Source organism: Mchenga conophoros, linkage group LG13 (assembly GCF_057382185.1).
Source record: "Mchenga conophoros isolate Kocher_MC1m ecotype Shallow Benthic linkage group LG13, M_conophoros_male_GT1.1, whole genome shotgun sequence".
Classification (NCBI taxonomy): Eukaryota; Metazoa; Chordata; class Actinopteri; order Cichliformes; family Cichlidae; genus Mchenga; species Mchenga conophoros.
The window spans coordinates 5,624,953-5,647,484 of NC_140538.1; the positions used below are offsets into that span (position 1 = coordinate 5,624,953).

A 22,532-nucleotide genomic window follows, 5' to 3' on the forward strand; every position below is an offset into this window, starting at 1 on the left:
TTGTTGTATTCAGAGATGGGAAGTGATTAAGTACATTAACTCAAGTAGAGTGCTTTAGTGAGGTTTGAAACTCTAAATCCTCACAGTTCTTTAAAAGAATTCATATTGGGAACAATATGTCTAAAATCTATCTTCCTTACTGCCCAGTCTAAAGAAGGAAAGCTTTACCTTTCCTAAGAAAAAGTTTGGAACTCGTGTAAATGCAAAGTTTATGAAGACATTTGGATTTATAGTTTCAGCACTAGGTTTAAGGGCCTCAAGTGGCAGCTAGGCAAACTGCAGTTTTTGCCTTTACTTTGAGCTCCAGAGGCTGTCGACTTTTCTTTTGTCCAGCTGACACCTTGGATGTGCGTTATGAGCAACGTAACCAAAATGTGAGGCCAAACAAGAACGCATTGCATAAAAGATTACTAACAGTTGCTGAACAGTTAATCGGTTTTGTTTTGTTTTTTGGGTTTTTTTCTTTTTTTTGGTTCTTTTTAAGTTGTGTTGGGATTTCCCAAAACGGTTTTCCCGGAGTGTGACAAAGCTGGAAACGTGACCTTAAATAATACTAATGTTACACTTTTGGTTTGATGACTTACAAGAAGCGCCTCTTAACAACTCGCAATGATTCCCAGACCTCGACTGAACTTTGTCTTCAATATCAAGTATGGGCAGAATTTATTGCTTCCCTTAAGGGGGTGGAGGGGAGGGGGGTGCTACAGTATGAGCTGCTCGCTGGCTCTGCCATTGTGAGTTATTTTCAGTTAGAATCTCAATAAACAAACAAAAGCTTGGTACCAGCAGCAACATTAGAAGACACTTCAGTCTGTTTGTCAGTTTTTGAGTCTCTGTGGTTAGGAATGTGTCCATTTATTTTGAGAGTCCACTGTTTGTGTTTGTCAAGCTCTTGTTCAGTGTTTTACTCTGGGTAAACAATTTGAGAGGAAGATGAGGACCGAAACAATAGAGGCCAAACAAAAAGAGAGACTAAAGCGAGGTAGAGCGAGTGAAAGATTGAGTGGGGAGAGAGAGAGGCTTGGGGTTATTAAGTAGCAAAGTGATACAGACACAGCTACGCTACATTTGCCAGCTGTGTGACTCGTGTGGTTTACCGTGAGTGATTCTTTCTGGGTGAACGGTTTTAAGCGAGCCCGCTGCTTCTCCTGCTGCTGCTTATGGACAGCGGTGGACTTGAAGCTTTAGAAGCATGTGTGGATTCAGAAAGAGGCGGCTGGCCAACAGCTATTTAACACATCAGCGCTGAGAGCACTTACAGAGCAGGAAGGACAGAATTTACAAGTTAATAAAAGTGCATGTCAGTGATTGTTACTTTCCAGCAACAGGTGTGGATTTATTTCATTTTTTCTATACAGTGCTGTGAATTGAGTGGGAATGCCTGTGAACAGAGTGCTTGTTTTACTTTGTTGCTTTTTACTGAACATGATCTTATTGACACAAGCTGTTTTTACACATGAGCCATGGAAAATGCTGGGAGAATCAGTTCTGAATTATCTGAAGGTTTCTCTTTCTCACATGTATCACGCCGCAGGGGATGGTTTGTGTCAGACGTGTTCTCACTACTGGAAGCGCGCTGGTTTGGTTTAGCAGAGGGAGCTGCCTGAGTAAAGGAGGACAATGATGAGCACTCACCTGCTGTGAATTCACTGGACAGCTTTAAAAAAAAAAAAACGGTGTTGTTCCCTCGTTGGAACAATCAGCATGACACAGCCTTGGTAAAAGGGAACTGGCTGTTTTTTATTTATTTTTTAAATGATTAAAAATGAGTTTCTTTTCTTTATAAGTACTCAGACTGTTGGAACGGTGGTTGTTTTTGGCTATCATAACCATTAGTTAAATGAGAAAACTCATCAACCATAATTAGACATAAAACGATCAACTATCTTATCTGCAGGTTTTTAGTGTTGGGGAATTTTTCACAAACACTCTGAGTGTTTAAACAAATTAGATTGCACTTCTTTCTGTAATTAAACTGTAAGTTTCTTCAGCTAGAGATGCAGTCTGTGAGTGAGTGCACCAACGAGCTGTAAATATCAAGCATTAAATAAAGAAAGAATGTTTCTGTTTTCAATGGCAAAAAGAGCTCAAAAGTGAGTGTGTGCAATAAACAAACTGGTAAACCTGAGACCCTGCTAACTGCTGAGGGCCCTGGTCAGCCGTACGTACAGTCCAGCGTCCCATTTGGCCATCAGACCCTTGCGCAGTGAGGGGGAAACAGCAGGGGAGGCGAGAAGTCGGTCTGGGAAACCTCTCCATATCTTTCCATTGTTATTTTTATCTCATTCATTCTCACCCGCCTACGCTACCTCCTCCTGTCTTTAACCTCTTTCTTTTTTGCTTTTCGCTCCTATCACATTGTCTCACATTTATTCTGGACACCCGACAGCGCTGTTTACCCCGCTCACTTTGTTGTTGTTGCCACGGCCTCCCCACCACACTTCTGTTCTTTGCCTCTTCTGCTTCGCCACATTCTCCTCTTTTTCAGAACTGTGTCTCCTTGCCATTTCCTTTTTCCCGTCCGCCAGCTCCCCTTCTTCCTTTTCCTCTGCTACCAAATTGGCTGAGATCCACGATCCCCTGTATGTCACCTGGCTGAGCTCCATCTCCCTGTAGACTTCCCGTTTCACCTCAAGAGTGACTGTGAAATGTTTGCTCTTCAAAGTCAGAAGCTGGACATAGAAAGTTGTGTGCAGAAGGGATTTCGCTTTATTTACCAATTTCTGAAACTCATCGTAACTAACTGTAGCCACATTTTCCTTAACTTTAAAGATGCCCTGTGGAGTTTTATTGTAAACATATTTGCATTTCCCACAAAAAACACAAGTAAAAATTCCATGTAGCAAGAAGTCAGGGTGGAAGGAAATGTCAGCAAAACAGGGAATTTTAAAAAGGGACCGCTGTTGTTCTATTTCACACCGAAACATCTGCTTGACCGCAATCATTCCATATCCGCAGCCTTGTTTCTGTTATTGTAACCAATGATAAAGTTCCCTTAACTTCAACAGAAGAGTCATTTTAACTGCACTGCATAAAGACTGGATTCATGCTCCTTAAACACAGTGCAGCTGCATAAACTTTTACATTTATATGTATTCAAGTGTTCATGTTGAAGACTTGTACGTATGCATCTACAATTTCACCTCAAACTTGCTCTTAGAGGAAAACCTCACCCTGTAAAGTGACCCGAGTTTCATGTTGGGGGGGGTCATCAGTGCTGATGAGAGCTATATCTCCAGTTAAGACTCTTATCCCACATTTCCACATTAACCAGTTTATGCACCAATCATCTTCCAGGATCAGGACATCAATATAGAGTTCTACTGCCATGTCCACAGGTGTCTAAGATTTGGTGTATCATTGTATGTGAGCAGGTGCAGTGGAAAAACGGTCTTCAGTCACCACCCACATCCATTGTGCAGATTTGCATGTCAGAACAGAACGTATGTGCACAAAGAGATGGCCTCATAGGGAGATCGGCCTAATAGAAATCAGATTAGATTATTTCTTTTTATGGGGATTTTTTGATCACACCTCATGCACTCATTAAAAGCAAACACAGAAAAAGCCTCCACATGCTCCCTCGTGCTTCACTGTTCTGGAGCTTTAGAGCGCATTCACAAATTTAGAAGTCCAGACACCGTCCTCTTAGTCTGGAATACAATGCACTTTAGCAAAAGTCACTTTGTAGTGCTCTGTAAGATTGTATATATTTTTTTTAATTTCACAGTGGAGTTTATGCTGTTTTAAAAAAAATAAATAAATAAAAAATTCAGGAAACTTGTATATCTCTCCAGAACAACAGTTGTCATTATTTCACTTTTGTCATTTGAAAAGTTTTTGTGTTGAAAGAGATTACTGTTCCCTTTTGTTTCCCCCTCCTGTGTGTTAAAAGCTTTTTCCTTGAATGTCCTTTTCAGCTCTCTCGACACTTTTACTGTTCAAGGTGAATTTGCAAAACGGGACCGGAGGTCAAGAGCCGATAACCAGGACGGAACAGTAAATCAGGGCTTGTTTTTGACCTTCACCTGGTGCATTTTTTTTCTGCCAGAAAAACATTTGCAAACACTTAAAAATGCCCCAAAATGAGTTTCGCAGCTTTTGAAGTCGAGTAACCTTGACTTGACAACTATGTCAGAAACTTGAGTGAAAGCAATAATAAAGTGAAAACCAGTAACACACTCACATTCCTCCTGTAATCCTGTCGCTGTAATCCCACTGTAGTCAGTCCTCTGTTCATTGGGTTTGCGTTTAAAAACATGCAAAGTAAAGACAGTCTGTTTTCTCCTTACGTTCTCTTTTTAATCATCTCTTTATCTTTCTTCAGAAACTTTGAGTAATGAAACAGTTTTATCATTGCTAGGAACTGGATTTTCTTCAGTTTTTCCATGCGAGACCCTTAAACCACAAATACTACAGATTTACCCACCAAAGCTTCTCTCAGGTGCCATCTGTATCTGCCCCACCACATTAACTGAGTCAGCAGTCAGCTCATCCCTTTTCATCTGTAGTTATAATAAGAAAATGGACCGCGTCCCAAACTTTTTAGTGCTCTACTGATTTAAGTGTTTAGGTTATTGATTGCTGTTGTTGTAAATGTGTTGGTTCTACAGAGCCATGAACAAGACTCCTGTAGCAGTTAATCACTTCAGGTCGGCTGTTATCTCATCAGGGGGCAATAATTCAGATCACATGGGGAAAAACTTTGTTCATCATGACTAAGGGTGCTGTTTTTTCCCCCCAACAGTACTGATTTTTTTTAAATATTTATTTATATAATAACACTTAAATTCCAATAAAGTACAGGAAACTTTAACAGTGCACTTACTCTCATGTACAACAGCAGTTTCTTACTGTAAAATAGTACAATTCACTGTGTAAAATGACATTGTTGACATAGTTATTGTGATTATATAGAACACTAATTAAAACATAAATTAGGTCTTGGAGAATCTGGATACAGTAACAATGACAATGATAATAAAAAAGACAGCAACAAAATAACCCATTCATTTTAAAATTTAAAACTTTTTTTTTTTAACTTTCTCTGATGAGCTGAAATAAATGATTTTGAACTCACCATGTAAATCTTTTTACTTTTAGTTTGCCTTCTCTATCTAAATGTTTAGATTTGTGCCATTCAGCTCATTTGGTATTCTCAGCGGGGTTTCTAGTCTGGTCAGCTGACCTCCCTCACACCACCTGTGGCCTCCCTCTCTTTCGCCTTTTCCCTTTCTCCATCCCCTCTGTGCTTCTTTCAATCAGCCAGTCTATCCCAACCATCAGCGTGCTGTGGGCGGGTTTGTTTGTGCCAGAGTGACTGTGTGTGTGTGTGTGTGTGTGTGTGCTGCTCTCTTTCATGGACTATCGGAATCATCAGCAATCTCCTGCATCGTTCTTCCCTTGATTGAGGCGAAGTCGGGGCCCCTGTCTGGGATAGCTGTTTGTTCGCCTGTGTGTGTGTGTCTGTGTGTGTGCGCATGCACACACAGACAAATGCCTGTTTGGCTGTGTTTCCAGAACTTGATGTTCCTTAGGATCACAGATTAGCCAGTACTGTATTGTTGCTCTGTGTTTGTTCGGCGAGGCGCCACAACTACAGGAAGACACACACCTTTCCTTGCTTACAGTGGGTGTGTGTGTGTGTGTGTGTGTGTGTGTGTGTGTGTGTGTGTATGTATGTATGTATGTATATATTAATTATATAAATATTTTTTTTCTTTTTCTTTTTTTTATTTTAAATTCAGACCAAAGACAGACATGTAAACGGCGTACTTTTCAGCAAAGCTGCGCACAACAAGACTTCATCTAGTTCACACTTCATCTAGTTTTAGTGGAATTGATAGCGATCTTCATACAGCTGTACTGATCTTTAAAGAAGAGGTGAAGGAATGGTACAAAAGTTCAAGCCTCAGAGTCAACGAAATCTGTCGATCTGTACTCGGCGAGAGTGATGGAAATGACAACAAACTGATTAGAACAGTTTTAGTTACTGGGCAAAAAGAGCAAATGGTCCATGAAGCACACTCACATGCGCACACAAACTCACGTGCACACTCTTGCTCGCACTAACACAGCCTGACACCTGCTCTGGTTACAGGATCTGTTTCCTATAAGCACCTTTTGGCTTGTTATCACAACAATCACAGCAGGAGTCAGGACCTGTTTTCTGGGCATTTGTGTTCGTGTGTTTATGGGGCTGCTTGTTGAACAACCTGAAGATTCAATCCAGAACTTGAATAACAAACTCGTAGATTAGTGTCTCTTCAGTTAACAGCACCTGCATGTTGTAGTTTCTGGTGTCAACAGAAAGACACATCTCCCAGACAGCAGGAATATATTTATATGTATGTATATTTTAGTTTAAGTAAAGATTTGGGAGGTTAAATGGTACCAATATGCAGGGCTGGACTGGGACAAAAAATCGGCCCGGGCATTTTGACCAGAGACCGGCCCACCAAAAATGTGACGTCATTAGGGGTAAAACCGCAAAGGATTCTGGGAACTCGTGGCAAGAGGTACTAGCGCATGCAGGCTTTCAATTGAACTCAGTTACACAGCGATAAAAAGAAACACAAAAATAGCCGGTATTTGCCAAAAACTGATTGCTCGTATTTAAATTGCTATAAGTAACTTGTTGGGCTATAATATGTGAAACATGTCAAATGCATCCCTCATGGATGACATAAAGTCATCTCTCCATCTCCATCTCTCTCTCCTGCTCTTTTATTTCTCTCTCTGCTGCTCTTCTGTCTCCTCTGTCACAGACTTCTCCACTTTTGATGATAAATCAGCCTGGTGCAACATGTAAGGATTGGCACAATTTGTTAAGATTTTGAGGAGTTTGAGAAACTAACCTTAAGCATAAAATAAAATTTACTATCAGTAACTTCATAGCACCCGCCCAGCAGTATATAAACTCCGTCATGCTAGCTAGTACGCAGTACCAGTTATTCTAAGCGCCTGTAAAAAGTCAGCACAACTTAAACAAACTACAACTAAACTTGGTTTATATCTGACACAGATAGACAGCAGGTCATAACTTCTTACCTGAAGTTCAGTTCCTCTGCCACTATGACCGGCGGCCGCCTCGGGTCTCTCCTCCTCTTGCCTCCCCTTTCCCTTATCCACCTTTTTTATTTTTGTTGTTGTGTCTTTACATAAGTCATGAATCATAAACCTGCAATGAGCTCGTGTCTTTTAAACTCGGCTTACTCAGATTAAAGGCTTTTGTGGAATTCTTTTCGCCTGCTGTTGATGCGTTTAATTCCAGCTGTATCTGTTTGCATCTTTTAAGTGATGGAAACCTCGGCCTTGTTGTAATAACACACCATTACATTATGTCCAAAGAATGGGCATTGATGTTCTGTGTAAGTAAAAATTAAGAAATAAATGTGTAACGAGATGAAAGTTTTCCATTCTTAAATGGAAGATTTGCCTTAAATTTTTTTTAATTAAAAAAAGGAGGAGTTTTTTTTTAAAGCTTAATTTCACTTGGAGCTTCACATTTGCTGAAATGATCCTTTAAATCAAATCTCTGTCGCAGGAAACCTTAAAACCTTCCAAAGATACAAAAATAAATCTTTAAGCACCTAAAAATAAGAATTGGACAGATTCAATTAAATGTTAACGTGTGTGTGTGTGTGTGTGTGAGAGAGAGTTATGCTTATTACTGTACATGAATCTACATAAGATTGTCATACGTTAGTGCATGAGATATGATGCAGTGTCAGATCACCCTGAACACCACGCTCTCTATCTGTTCATGTTTGAATGCAGATCTGAACAGATGAAGCTTTGTGCTGTGCAGACAGAGAGGGCTGCAGGGGAAAACTGTATTAAAGGCCTCATTACTGCCAGCAGAGAGGGGAACAGACACAATATGTCCGAGAGCAGCAGCGGCAGCAGCTCTGCCCTCTTTGTTTTTGTTCCGATTAGGCCTGAAAATAATCTCGCGACTGGGCAACATGTGAGTGTGCGTGCACATGTTCCTCCTTACGCTCCAGGCTGCAGGCGTCCAATGGCAAGTTTATCGCAGCGAGAGTACCAAAAGTGATTGAAAAAAGCTTGCGGGTAAGGGGGAGAAAAATAATGAATGAGGACCGAGGGTGTGGACTGTTGTACCACATTCAGATTTCAGGTTTGCTTTCCAAGTAGCAACGCTTCAGGTTGAAAAACATCTGGCTCTGCTGCATTGTTCGATTCCGAAGCTGCCTGTCGGCTCATAATTCTGATTGATGCTTGTAAAACGATTTGAGAGCCAAGTGAAAGTTATAAACATGACTTACACATAATTAGAGCAGCAAATTTGGTCATTTGAAGTCTATTCAATAAAAGCAAGTGTGGATCTGTTGGATGACAAATTACTGCCAGAGCCAAATGATTTATAGATTTTTTTTTTTTTTTTAAAAACCATTAAAAGTCATTTTAAAAATACACAAGTTAATTTCACAAATCAAAATAGACGTGATTTGTATTCTACTATTCTTATTTCACTGTGATTAATTTTATTTCCTCCACTGTTTTGATTAGTGTTACGCTGCTGTCAGTTAAAGTAATGACTTCTTCTGCTGTTTTGTGTGTCGAGGGGAGGAGGGTAAATTGAAGAAGCTGCTTTCTTATCTGTGTATGAACAATGTGCAAACAGAGTAGGATAAGCGGCCTGCATGTGAAAACGCTCCCCTGCTCTGCAACGAGTTTGACGTCATTATTTTGCAATGTGAGTGAAACAGAAAATATGCTGAGACGGATTTAAAAGAATTGGCTCAACTGGTATTCGGAATGACAATGTGACAAAGATAATTGGCGCCGAAAGCTTCCCAGCAAGTGTTGCATCTGAACACAACACAGAGTACTGGTGAGTGTGCGAGGCTGACGAGTTGCATAAAATGACGTCTGCTTCAGTGGCGCCGACTTGACCACAACTTCCAGTTAAGTCACAACTACTGCAAGCAAACAAAGGAAAGTTGATGGCCTTGCAGGTATGAAAATACTTCAGTATGAAGGTTGGCTTTTCCAGGGACTGAGTATCTCTGAGTGGTATCTGCTGCTAAAGTACTATTTCCATCTTCAGCCTTTCAACCACAATTAGTATTGTCACATTCAGGGCTCTACATTCAGTGTGAGTCAGGCTGATGTTGCTCTCTGCCTCTCGTGTTCGTGTACCTTTTGCATGTACCTGAGCATGTGACTGGCTGTGGTTTAGAGTGACAGTCTCACTTCTCTCGTAGAGGTTTCAGAATGCCAGATATGTGTTTTCTACTTGTTTTAATACCCAGATCTCACACCACGTCGCCCTCTTAGAGAGGAGAAACAGACGAAACCAAATCATCTGTTCCATCACAAACGCAACACAAACAGAAATCCTTTTGGAGCTACTCATACCACGTTTGCGTGAGTTCTTGATGATTAAAATAGCTGGTGACCCGCATCTCCCCCCTCTCAGCTTTGGTTGCAACTCTCGTAGGCCTTTTTAAAAGCAGCTTTTGGATGTGCCAATGAATCGGAGCAGAACAAAGAATGTTATCTCCGCGTTTTACATCATTTTATGGCAAGAATAGAAGTTGGAGCTGAAACTTGTGGGATGTTTTCATTTCAGAAGCTTTAACAAACAGATTCATGTTTTGGCCTGAGGTGAGTGAGTGTGCTGTTTTGGGTTTTTCTTTTAGGTGTGTTTCAGCTTTCAAAATAGTATTTATGACTGCAGCACTGACGGATCATCATTGTCAGCTTGCTGGAGGTCACCTTGCTGTACATGTATGTGTACCTATATATTGTGGTTGCGAGTTTAGTGTGTCATTCTGAAGTGGCAGAAACTTGTGGTATGTTGGTTTGTGGTATGTTTAACCTTTGGCTTGTTTGCTTTAGTGTGCGTAGCCCAAGGTTAAAAGATGAGGCCCTGCCAGTAGGAGCTGAGAGGGTGGCGCAAACGGTATAATGTCCTTTAGTAGCCCTTTTAATGTGTTTTTCATGTTTGATCCAACTTTTCGGGATGAGCTGAGAGTCTGAGGAGGGCAGCGACTGGCTGATCGTACAGAATTTTCCACATGGCTTGATTGCATGAACTCGGTACCCTCTGCAGCCAGACTGTCTTCTCAAATATGCGTCTGTATCGAGCAGCAACTACCAACTATCTTTTTTCCTTTTTTATGCAGCATCTCAAACTGTATCAAAACAAGACAAAACATACAAAATGCAGCAATGCAAAGGCAAGTCTGAGCAGGTACTGTAGGCCGAAGACTTTCTTTTTAAATAAATGTATCAGATCAGGAGTCCTGCATGAGTAGGGTGCAAAGTCTAAGAGCTGGGGTTAACCCTAAAAAGAGATGGAGCAAACAGGAAAGACTCCATTTACCTCCATTTACCAATCTGGGTCAATATCTAAGCCACTTCAAGTTTGCGCAGTAACTTTCAATGTCCAGAAATCAGGCTTCAGAAGAGGAAACTTCCTGTCTCACTCAAGTGAGGCAATTCCACACAAGAACTTGAGATAGTATTGAGTAAATTTGGTTGGCAAATTGTCCAATATGGCCCTCTCTCTTAAGACGAGACATTCCACTTGATGTATTTTTACTACTGGAACAACAATTCGCTCAGGACTCAGACGCCACATTGTAAAACACTTTGTAAGCATTTATAGAGTTCAGTAGGAGTGCTTTATGGTCTGAAATGGATGTGATGCATTTGTGTCAATACTGTCATAAATGCATTGTGCTTTAACCCGAGCCATGATTGCAAACGTAGTCACGTAGTTTTACTGCCTAAATATATTCAAAGAATGACATAAGGGAAGGTAAAAAAAAAAAAAAAAAACATATACATATATAATAAACGTAAGTGGAAAATAATTGAATATGAGGTATCTGACAAGACTCTTTTCTTCTAGAAACGGCATTACTTGATTACCAGCATTGGTTTTGTTTGATTTGAGTCACTGAAGCACAAGATGAAATAAATCTGTCAGACCAGATTTATCTTTTACTGCAGGTCAAAGTGAACACATTTTCTGCAGTAAATCGTTGTGGGAACGATTTGAGGAATGAAGGAAAGAGAAGGTAGGAAGAAGAAAAATACTGGAAATTTTTTAAAGTTTTACTTGAGTAGATGCACCTGACCTCTAACCTCTGGTATGCACATGCACGCGCAGGTGGGTGCGTGTGTTTGCGTGCACGTTTGTGAATATGAGCGAGGGGTCAGTGAGTACATCGGAAGGCTGCAATGCCCTGGTGAAGCGCTGTGACTCCCATTGTTTTCTGTACTGAAATAGTCTGCTGGGATCTTCAGCAACAATGGCCCTGGACAATCAAAGAGTGGCACACACACACACACACACACACACACACACACACAAAGACAAAAGAACACACATTCACACATCAAGGAGCTAGTTGAAGTTTGCTCTCTCAGTTGGCTTGATTGAGTGGAAGCAGTCTGCTGTCTGCTGGCTCATCAGTAATGAGACTTTGAGTGACTGACAGTCGGGGTTAATGAGTTTAAACCTCAGAGACGAGCAGGGAGACGCACTGATGGGACATAACACTCGATGAGATAAGATAATGGTGCTTCTGTGCTCTGCCTTTCCTGTTAATTGTATGCTATCTTGTCCTTAATGTGTGTTTGCATGTTGGATTTTCTAGTTTGTGCGTTTTGTGGACTCCAGATTTTGGCTGCAGGGAAAAGTTTAATTTTGTAATGCGAACCACTGAAAACGCTCTTGCTTTATGTTTAAGTAAAAGAGATGATTTGGTCCTGTTTTTGTTTAAAAAAAAAATGTTTTTAAAAATCTTGTCTGTTAAAAGGAGGGGATTTGTCTCTGGAGCATAAACAGATATAAGGAATTAACATTATGGTCATTTAACAGAAGTGCAAATCAAATCAGAAATACTATAAATTTATGTTATAAACTTTCTAGAATTTGTTTTAGTTAAGTTACAAAAAATAAAATAATTTATGATTATTTACTTTTGGCAGTTTTTGCTCTCCATAGAAACGATGTTGTGACAAAATAATTCTGATAATAGAAAATAAAATGCCAATTTACCCTTTTTATTTCTACTTTGATTTTGGATATATATTTTCAGAACATTTATTTACATAAATTGATAAATGTACATCATAGCGATCTTATGTTAATGCACAAGCATTTATGTCTTGTAGTCTCCAGTGGGAAGGTCATGAACACATTCAGCACCTGTTGAGTATTATCATAACTTAGTTTTTATGAAGTATCCCTTCATTGCAGCACAACAAAAGCCACTTTTGGCAGTACACTTAATCACAAAGGGTCATGACGGTGAGCAACTCCACATCTTTGATTTGGCAGATTTTTTTTTTTTTTTTTTTTTTCTCTTAAATTTTTTTTACCCTGGATGCCCTTCCTGAGGTAAAGGGATATGTGTCATCGAGCCAGGGCTCATGGAAATGTGAAAACCACTCAATACACATGCAAAGGTAGCAAGTGTTTTTCACCAAGAGTCATCTAAAGTATCTTAAATAAAGTGTAAGCTGAATATTGGAAACCAGTAATATATTGAAATCTACAAGAGTCAGTAAAAACACTTTAAGCCCCACAGTGTCCTAAAACAGCAGTGATCCCACCCCCATCAGAGTTCCTTCACCGAGACTGTAAATCTGATCCAAGTGGTGATAAAATGTCCTCTTATATGTACTTTCCGCTGTATGGAATAATGTAAACGCGTCCAGAACACACACGACTGCCATTTTTCCTGGCATTTAGCTGCTGTGTTGTGTAAAGCATCGGTATGCACAACGGTTGAATGGTTCAATGTACACTTTCTATATGGGCATGCAGGACGTTTTCTGTTGTTCGACCTTGTCATAGCAAGAAAACACTTCTATAGTCGTCTCACTTGGTTCAGTATTTCATCAGGTGTTTAATTTGGCACTTTATTCTCTTATCTCAGTGGGTTGTAAGTCTCCGCTTCAGAAGAGATCTTTTACGGTGTGAAGGCATCTGGCTTCTTTACCTTTTAACCTTGGTGCCAAAATATTTGTTTCTTCTGCACTGTTACATTTTCTTTCTGGCCCTGCATGTTGCAGTTCTGCCACAGATGTGATCAAGTCTGATAAACCACATCGTGTCACCACTGACAGAGGGCATGTGAAGTTCAGCAGAGCTTCACCTCGCCTGTTGTGGTTTGTAAAGTTATCTTTTCCGTAGAGGCTGCTCACAGATCTGAGGGTAAAAAAGCTTTTTGTTCACAGCACTTTTTTTTTTTTTTTTTTTTTTTTTTTAAACTTAACCTGTTTTTGGCTCTTGTTACAGATTTAAATTGAGCATTTTGTTCTTTATGAGAAAGGTCCCACTTAATTGTATCGGAACTTTTATTTTAGTTTTTTCTTTTCTGCATTTTAGGATGGAGATTGTAAAAATGTTTCTGTCTTGTTACTCAAGAAATTTTAAAGTGAATTTTGTTACTTAAAAAAATGAATTAAATGCTGTTTTACCTGAGAATTGATATCCCAGAGCCAAGCTAATACACTTTTATGAACTTAAGGTGCAGATACCTGCTTTTTAATGCCCAAATAAAGTACTACACCACCAGAACTGGAGCCAAGACTTTATAGATGGGTATTTATACAATAAACTACAATAAACTAGCAAAAGAGAGTATAACTTTTAAGCCTTAAAAATGTTTTAACGAATAAATTAGAAAAACAAAAAAGTCCTCCAAGTAATTCTGAACAGCTATACAGATGAAAACTGATTTTTGTAACAGACTCTAAATAATATGAAAGTCTATGACAATTGTCTCTTTTGGAGTAATCCCCAGGTGGTTGAGTGAGAAACTGCAGTAACTGCAAAAAAAACACATATTGGTCACTGTCTTATTTATAGTCACACCTGTTGCATAATCATGCTGTTCCTGTCCAGGTATTTCAGCAGAGGTGATTCAGTGGATTTAAATGGAGCATGATGAGTCTGCTATTATGATGTTACCACAGTTTTCTTATTCCATCCGGCAGCATTCTTCTGTCAGTTTCTTCCCCTGCTGCTGTTGCTTTGCAGCTTTTTCATATAAATCTGAACCCTGTTGCGCAACCTTACCAGTCCCATGTTGTGCAGACGGTATCCAGTGACTAAGAGTTGAATTTGAGCATACGAGGGAGCCCAGATAAAGCCAAACTCCACGTGTGATGTCCTAATATGGATTGTTGTGCTGATGTCTTGGATCAGCGATTAAACTAGGACTGTTTGCCTATTTGAGCTTTCACGTCCAAATCTGATGCATTTCTTTTTCAGAGCCTGGAGCCAAAAAAAAGAAACCATATCCATGGAAAATTACCCAGAGTTCTGCTTGCTGACATAATTTGGCCCGCTCTTGTGTAGGCTTTGTTGGCGGCATTTTTGCTATAGCTTGACCGCCATGAAAAGATTTTCAGATTGCAATTTGATTGTTGAAGTAAACGCTTTTATCTTGGAACCTCGGTGCTGTGAGCAAAAGCTCTCTCCCTCAAACAACAAATGCATTAACCAGAGGAAATTAAAATAATCACCTGCCTACACGTCTTTAACCAGGTTTCCAATTTAAATTTTATTTTTAAAGACCAATTTACATCTATTAAAACCCATTTTCCTCGCATGGAACACAGACTCCAAACACGCTGTATAATCCTCCTGTTGGCAAAGTTCAAATTGAATTTTGCTCAATAGGTTTCACTAAATCCAAATACGAATGAGAAAGTTGAACAAAAATATGCATGAAAGTGGACACAGGAGGTGAATGAGTTACCAGTGGGATGGTTATTTTTAAGATATTGTAATTGTTCTTTTAACATCAAGAGGAAAAGGTTGAGAAAAGCCAGTCTTTAGTTGGTTAGGGACTGAATTTTAGTGAGTATTCAAATCAGAAGCCAGGATGAACATCTTTTATAACAAGTTTAATGCATTTTTTTTTCCACATTTCACTTTTCTCATAAAAGGATCTTTTGATCATTTTTGAAGTGTGCTGTTTCAGCGAGTACATATGTGTGTTTTTCATAGATATACAGTGTTTGTGTTAGTGACCTGGTGACTGATCTCTTCATGCAGGAAGTGAAGGAAATGGTGTCGCGTCATAAGAAGTTATTGTTTTCTTATCTCTAAATACATCTTTTTTGTGTTCCTTCTGTAGTTCTGCCTTGCAGTGTCTTTACTCGTTATACAAGTTATTTCTTTCCATTACACGGAAACTGTTTCTGCAACTTAAACCAGCCTGACTGCCAACTGCTGAACTGAACTGGCTTTCTGCATCTCAAACAGGGACGTCCCCTTCTGTACTGACAGACACTGATAGGCTTTGAAGCGATACCAAAAGCAGGAGCTGCTGAGGTGTATGTTTCTGTGTATGATGATCAATAACTGGTGTCAAGCTCACACAAAGTGAAATTCAGGTTCAATCGTAGTCCTTTAAGAAGCAAGTCAAGCAATTTTTGAATACTGAATATGTTTGCGTAACTTTATCAAAAAAGTGAATTCATGTGTGTTGGGTTGCAAAAACAAAGGCAGCGCAATAACATTTCTGCAGCTCTATTTGTTGTATCATTGATGTGAATTTCTGATATTGCTGATATTTCAACATGGCCCAGTTTGTTTCTGATGTGGAAATATGTAAGTCCTAGTTTTTCAGGGGGAAAAAAACAAAAGAGCAATTATTGTACCTCAGGGCTGCAGAAAAGCTTTATAAACCAACCACTTCTTTGTATTTATACTGAATGATGCATTGTATTCGAACTTGTGAGCGAACCCCCTTTGAAACGGGCACATTTGGTGCTTGTCGAATCACATGGGGATTTATGAGATTGGTTTCTTTATGCTGTGGTGTGCCCGCAGCAAGGTCGAGTAGGAAATTTTAAAGACCCCAGACAGTGAGTGCATTCATGGAAGATTAACTGCTGAATGATACAGAAGAACCTGAAATATAATTATTAACGAAGACCGACTGTCTCATTAAGCCAACCGACTTCCAGAGTAACCGTATGATTATGTGTCATTGTTCATGTTTAAATGACCATTTGTCTGTTTTGTGGCGCAGGAGCAGCTCAGAGAGACGTAAGGAGAAGTCTCGCGATGCAGCGCGCTGCAGGCGCAGCAAAGAGACGGAGGTGTTCTACGAGCTGGCCCACCAGCTGCCTTTATCCCACAGCGTCAGCGCTCACCTGGACAAGGCATCCATCATGAGGCTCGCTATCAGCTTCCTCCGTACACGCAAGCTGCTCGCCATAAGTACGAACGCTACACCACAGGCCGATACACACAGACTCACACAAATATGCACATGGGTGACAAACTAAAGGGAGAAATTGAGACTCCTGACTTGGTTTCAGTTATGAACATAGTCATAGGCATATGCATGTCCATAGCATGTCTTTTATCCTCCTCTCACCCCAACCGGTCGCTGCAGATGGCCCCGCCCCTCCCTGAACCTGGTTCTGCTGGAGGTTTCTTCCTGTTAAAAGCAAGTTTTTCCTTCCCACTGTCGCCAAAGTGCTTGTTCATTGTTGGAATTTTCTCTGTATGTATTATTGTAGGATCTACCTTACAATATAAAGCACCTTGAGGCAACTTTTGTTGCCACCAATGCTGTGATTAGTCTTTGCTGTCAAATATGTACGATTTTGGTCCTTCAGACAGGACTCCCTACCTCTAGGAGAACAGAATGAACTTGGGAGAATTGGCCATCCCTTCAGTAGAGTTCTTAGTGTGTCAATACCAAGGTGCTCTGAAGATGTGCTGTAAGAACAGCACATCAGCTCTTTACCAAGCCCATATGTATTTTTTTCCTTTAATTTTTCACACACCTCTAAATGCAAATCGGTGCAAGCTTCCGTGCAGTGAATCTTAATTCGTTACACAAAGGAGAAAAAATTCAAACAGCACACCACCTCCCTCCAGCAGCTTCTTTGACGTGTGATCACAGATTTGCGTCGGCACGTTCGTGTGTGTGTCTGTTGCTATGTCGAGTTGTCCAGTAAAGCAGGAAAGTATTTGCTGGCGTCTTTCTTTGCACTTCTCCTCCTTCCTCTCGTCTTAGTTAAAATTAGAAGCCGAGGAAGCTTAACAAAGAATCAGACCTATTGTTCTGGAATTCCTCCACTGCGTCCGTGTCTCGAAGTGAGATCAGAGAACCACAAAATTTAACAACCAACGTCAATTGTCAGCACTGCAGCTTGTTAAAAAATGTTTATTTTTCCTTAATAGAGCTAGAAAACTTGAGTTCACACAGGGGAGGAGGCGGTAAAGTGAGGTTTTAACCTTTGACACCTGTATGCTGGTAAACTTCCCCACGATATCTTTAAAGTCAAAGCTGTCTGTGTATAGATGAGCAATATTCATGTTGTCGCTGATTTAAATGACTGTCTTTGTTTTTGGTTTTTGTTTTATTGACTGTGTCATTATAACACACGGAGGAGAAAAAAAATGTTGGCATGTAATTTAAATAATTCCCATCATTCACACTTTGTGAGCTGACCTGATTTATAATTTCTTTAAAACCATTTTTATAGCAATTAATAAAAGCTGTCAGCTCTACGACACCATAGTAATAAAACACAGGAAAGCACTGTGATTAATGCCATACCTTAGACTTATCTGTAAATCTTTAGACTGCCATTAGTCTATTCTTATGTAACTTTTGATTTTTCTATTTATTGCTCTTTATTTATGATTGACTACTTTCATTGTTCGCAGAGGAAATAGCCATGCATTCAACCAGTGCTTCCTTAAACAACAATGATGACTACTTCCCATTTCTTCTTTGTAGACTATCATTAATCAGAGCATTTATGTGTCGTTTCTTTATTCATTTAGCATCTCAAGTAGGATTTTAGCGCACAAATTACACAAATGAAATCGATGCTTGATAAAGATGTGGAATATGGGCTGCGTTTCCACTAAAAAAAGAACAATTAATCAGGGTGTTTTACAAAGATTAAAAAAAAAAAGAAGCAATCCAGCAGCACATTCGTTGCGCGTTTGCCTGAGGTTAAAGGGTTAGTTAACCACAAAAAGAGATAAAAATGCAAATGGTTTCAGTTTCAAATTCCAAGATTTTGAGATATCCACCTGTAAAACATCTGCCTCTATCCAAACACAATGGTAGCTACTGAAACTTTCTCAAAGCACTCAAAAGCAGGGTTCAAAAGTCATTTGGGTGATACAACCAATTTAGGGTAATTAACATTTTCTGAAATTCCAGTAGCGGTTGTCAGACGTGCTTGCATAGATAAAGAAGTGTTAAAGGGGGGGAGTATGTATGAGATGTATGTAAAGGAGAGGTTAACAAGTGCGAACGAGAGGAGGAGGAGGAGGCGTGCACGGGGAGGAGCTGTAAAGGTAATGAGGGTAGGAAAGCAGCGGGTGAGAGGGGAGGAGAGCACAAGGAGATCCGTGAGATGCAGCTGCAGATACAGCATTATCAGGCCGGTCTGATTGCTCCGTGATGGAAGGAGAGATTGCGGAGGAAACGAAGAGCTCTGCCCATCGTTCGGCTGGTGCTGGCATTACCCCTGCTAGCCATAACAGCCGACTGCCTTGGCGCCAAACATGCTGGAATGCACCCTCACAAACACACAAACATACTGTATATGCACCCAAGAGCCACTGTAGGGAACACCTCCCTTAAGTAACTTACGCTCAGTTGGGACCTGATGAACTTTGATGTACTGATTAGGAGATACCTCAAAGGATTCAGCTGTATTTTTGTCTTGACTTTGACTTAACTTGGATCAAAATACTGTGAAACATATGCGTTCCTAATTGCAGAGGTCCCAGCTGTGTTTGAAGTAGAGTCCTACATTTTGGGAAATATACTGATTTACTGCCCTTTGATCAGGCGGCCAAATATTTTGTTTTCATCTGTACGCCATTTGTTCTCTGGCAAATTGCAAGTTCCCTCAATTGAGTTCATAATATATTACTTTTTTTTAAAAAACGTAAATTATTATGCTCAGCATTCCAGCAACCCTAACGATTGGATAAGGAGTAGAATAAAAAGCAGATTGACCAAAATAAGGGGAAAAATATAGAAATTTCCAAACAACTATTATAACAGATGTTTTCAGTAGAGTGCTTTTATATTAAGTTACTGCTTTAGTAACATGTGCATAAATGACAGACAACTCTCCAACTGCATATGGATTTTTTTTTCTTTTTTTTTTTCTATTCTTGGTTGCGTTCATTACTGAATATTTCTCATCTTTTCAGAACACAATTTGTGTGTCATGCATTTGTTTTGTTTTTTTAATGGTACTTATCGAAATTGTGCCTTACTTTTAGATTTATGTCTAAATATTTGGTACTGGTTCCCTTCAGGCATTTACTGACCTAACAAAACTATTCTGACAGTTTAGGCTCTATCAACAAGAAAGAAAGAAAATATTTGTTTTTGTTCAGTTTCACGTTTTCTTCTCCTCGTTTTAAAATCAAATCCTAACCCCAAAAATAGATGCTCATTTGAGCCTCAGTCCCTGAAGCCCACATCGGGTAGGTGACATTGTCAAGGTTTTCTCTTGTGGCGTCCTAATGTGTAGCACACCCTGAATACTATCTCTTTTGTTTGGCATGTGTAAGCATGCACCAGATATTCTGTCTTTACAAACGTGATGAACAGGAAAATGGTGGAAAAAGAATTCCCACTATGACAGTCACATAATGTTCTGAGTTCATATTATGAGAAACTCATTTTGCCTCACTGCTCTGTCCCTTCATTCTGTCCAGTATGACCGGACAAATGTCAGAAAATAGAGGGGAAATGATTCTCTTAGCAGCAGCTGTCCCTATCAAACGCTCTGTTCTGCTCCCCATTATTCTGAAACGAGGGCAGTTACGCAACCAAAGAACAGCACAGAGAAGAAAAGTGCAACTCAGTCCAAATGACTGGTAATCACAGCTTAGTATTTAGGCCAAAGGTGGCGCTGGTCTTTGGATAGAGCCTTGAGAGTCTCCCCAGCTCCCTGGGGCCCATGTGAAAGCTCCGGGTCCTCTAGGGGCTAATGCTATCTGGGCCCAGCTCCAAACTCGAGCCCCAGGCCTTGTTGGAAGCCTTGAGAGTTGCTCTCTCTTATCTCAGGGAAACACACTAGAGGAATTGCAAGCTTCCCACCCTCCACCCCCATCAACTACTGGGCTTTGTTCAGCGTGAAGCCAGCGTCTGCAAACACATACGCCTCTTGAGTTGGGGCCAGCTCGAGGCTAGAGGTGTTTTTTCTATCAATTAGCTGAAACAAGACACTGTGGACAGACTGGAGTCACTGTGTGTAAATGTTTGGATACTGCGCTGAGTGTATTTGAGCATAATTGCAAGTTATGTCCTAAAAGCGGGCACCGCTTGAGCAGTTTGCGAGCAGTTTGTCAGGGTCGAGCATCAGGGGTGGCCGGAGATGCAGGAAGAAGCTACAGTGGTTTGTTTTGTCCCCGAGCCAAAGCTTCAAGAGGGAAAACAAGCCTGATGCGTGCACACAAACACACACAGATTCACAATGATATCCATTTATAATCAGCACTGAATGAGAAACAATTTGTAAGCGTCTCCTGTTTGCTGCCTCTCCCTCCAGGCTGCAGCAGCAGCGACGGCGAGGACAACGGACAGATGGACAGCCTGTACCTGAAGTCTCTGGAGGGCTTCATCACCGTAGTAACATCAGATGGTGACATGATCTTCCTGTCCGAGAACATCAACAAATTCATGGGACTCACGCAGGTACACAGCCATTAAAGAACACTTAAATAAACAGACAAGTGCAGACACTTCTAAATGTGATCAGTTCCTGTTTATTTGCACGCAGTCATAGTTGATGCTATTTTTTGTTTTTGCGGGGGGACGTCCACAGACACAGAATAAAGTGCTATATAAATACAGGTGAATTTGGCTTGTAGTTTAAAGTGCTTTGAGAGGTCATAAACATCACCAACATCTAACATCTTTGCATGTGACATGTGGATAGATTTTTTTTTAATTTTCTTTAACTTCTCAAGAAGATTGGAAGAAAGACATTAACCCAGTCAGACAGGACGCAGATGTGGATGTTAACGGGTACTCAGGAGAGAGAGAGGGGTGTGTTTATGTGAAATGCCTGTTATGCCAGCAGTGTGTGTTCAGTCAAGACGGTGAGGTTCAACTATAAACACATTGTGCATTTTCTTTCCCCACCCTCTCTGGCACCAACTTAAACAGCAAATCGTAAAGGAGAAGTTTACTGTAAACGCTGAAACAAAAGCTCTGCTTTGCGACCCTACGCTGCCCTCAGCTTTCTGATTTCAGGCTTTCCTTGTGACCCATTTGCCTGAACTTTATGTCCCTTAAGTGGATTTTCTGGAAGAAAATCATTTGTGGTAGAAGATTTGTCCAAAAACTTAGTGGTCTTCCTTCACTCCTTACACCGTTGCTGTGGAACAGAAGGAGAACACATTTCACTTCTGGTTGGACACTTGTCTTTGATGTCCAAATTTTATTCTTTTAGTGTGTTCATTACATATTTTATATTATATGGGGAAAATATAAACTGCATAGAAAGTGCAGCTTGACTGGTTATCGGAGGATTACAATCACAAGCTGCTAAAGTTTTGTTTGTTTAGTGTTGAAGCATTCTGTGTTTCTGGAGGTGACACACTTTTGTGCATTTGTTCATTCATGGTGGCCGCCATTACTCACGCTCACTACCCCCTCTTCATCTATTTATCCCAAACAAAACTACTGGTGCTGGTGCCAGAAAAAGAAATATGCAGCATGTCTAACTGATGGAACAACTACTGTAAAATGTAGAGAAAACTGTAACAGAAAGGCAATTGTATATCTTTATTTAACATTCCTTATTTCAGGATTTTTATTTATTTGTTTGCTTTTTGTTTTTCAGGTGGAGCTTACTGGTCACAGCATCTTTGACTTCACCCACCCATGCGACCATGAGGAGATCAGAGAAAACCTCAGTCTGAAGACGACTGGTTAGTACACAGTCTCATACGCATTATCTTCTATCCACCTATGACAACTTTTACATTCACCTGATTATGGTTTACTGATTAAAAAAAAATATGCAGTCATTCTGACATGACAAGTGATCTTTTCATTCTCCTCCTTATCAGAAAATGCCCCCTGAAATAAAGTAGAGGAATGTCTGTGGAGTCTTATCTACTCAATAAAAGAATAAATTTGCTCAGCAATTCACAAGCTATGCTGCCCATTAGATAATAGGATATCCTGTGTACAAAGTTGATGTTTTGTCCCACCCACGTCACCATGAGGAGATCATAGAATGTATGTAACAGAAAACAAATTAAGCAACTCACTGGAGAGCATTAATACCACGCAAATTAAAAAAATAATTAAAAAAACAAATACACTTAAAAGATGCTCACAATACAAATAGTTAAGTCTTCGAAGAAGACAAGATTCCTAAGCTTTGATTCAGACTGGAAACATTTAAAGGTCACCTGTAATACTCATTACCAGCTTCATATTGTTAGTAAAGGAACAATTCGCCTTTCAGTTCACTCTGTCTGAAATCAGCTCCTCCTCATTTATGGTCACCCTCCG

At 40.1% G+C, this 22,532-nt stretch overlaps 1 protein-coding gene across 1 annotated transcript in view; it reads left to right on the forward strand.

Annotated features, from left to right (window-relative positions):
• The window catches only part of epas1b (endothelial PAS domain protein 1b), a 48,949-nt gene that overhangs the window by 6,181 nt on the left and 20,236 nt on the right, over positions 1-22,532 (forward strand). The window contains exons 2-4 of the mRNA XM_085296146.1: positions 16,035-16,225; positions 20,554-20,699; positions 21,853-21,940. Coding sequence (XP_085152272.1) covers positions 16,035-16,225; positions 20,554-20,699; positions 21,853-21,940 — 425 coding nt within the window. The remainder of the gene's footprint in view (positions 1-16,034; positions 16,226-20,553; positions 20,700-21,852; positions 21,941-22,532) is intronic.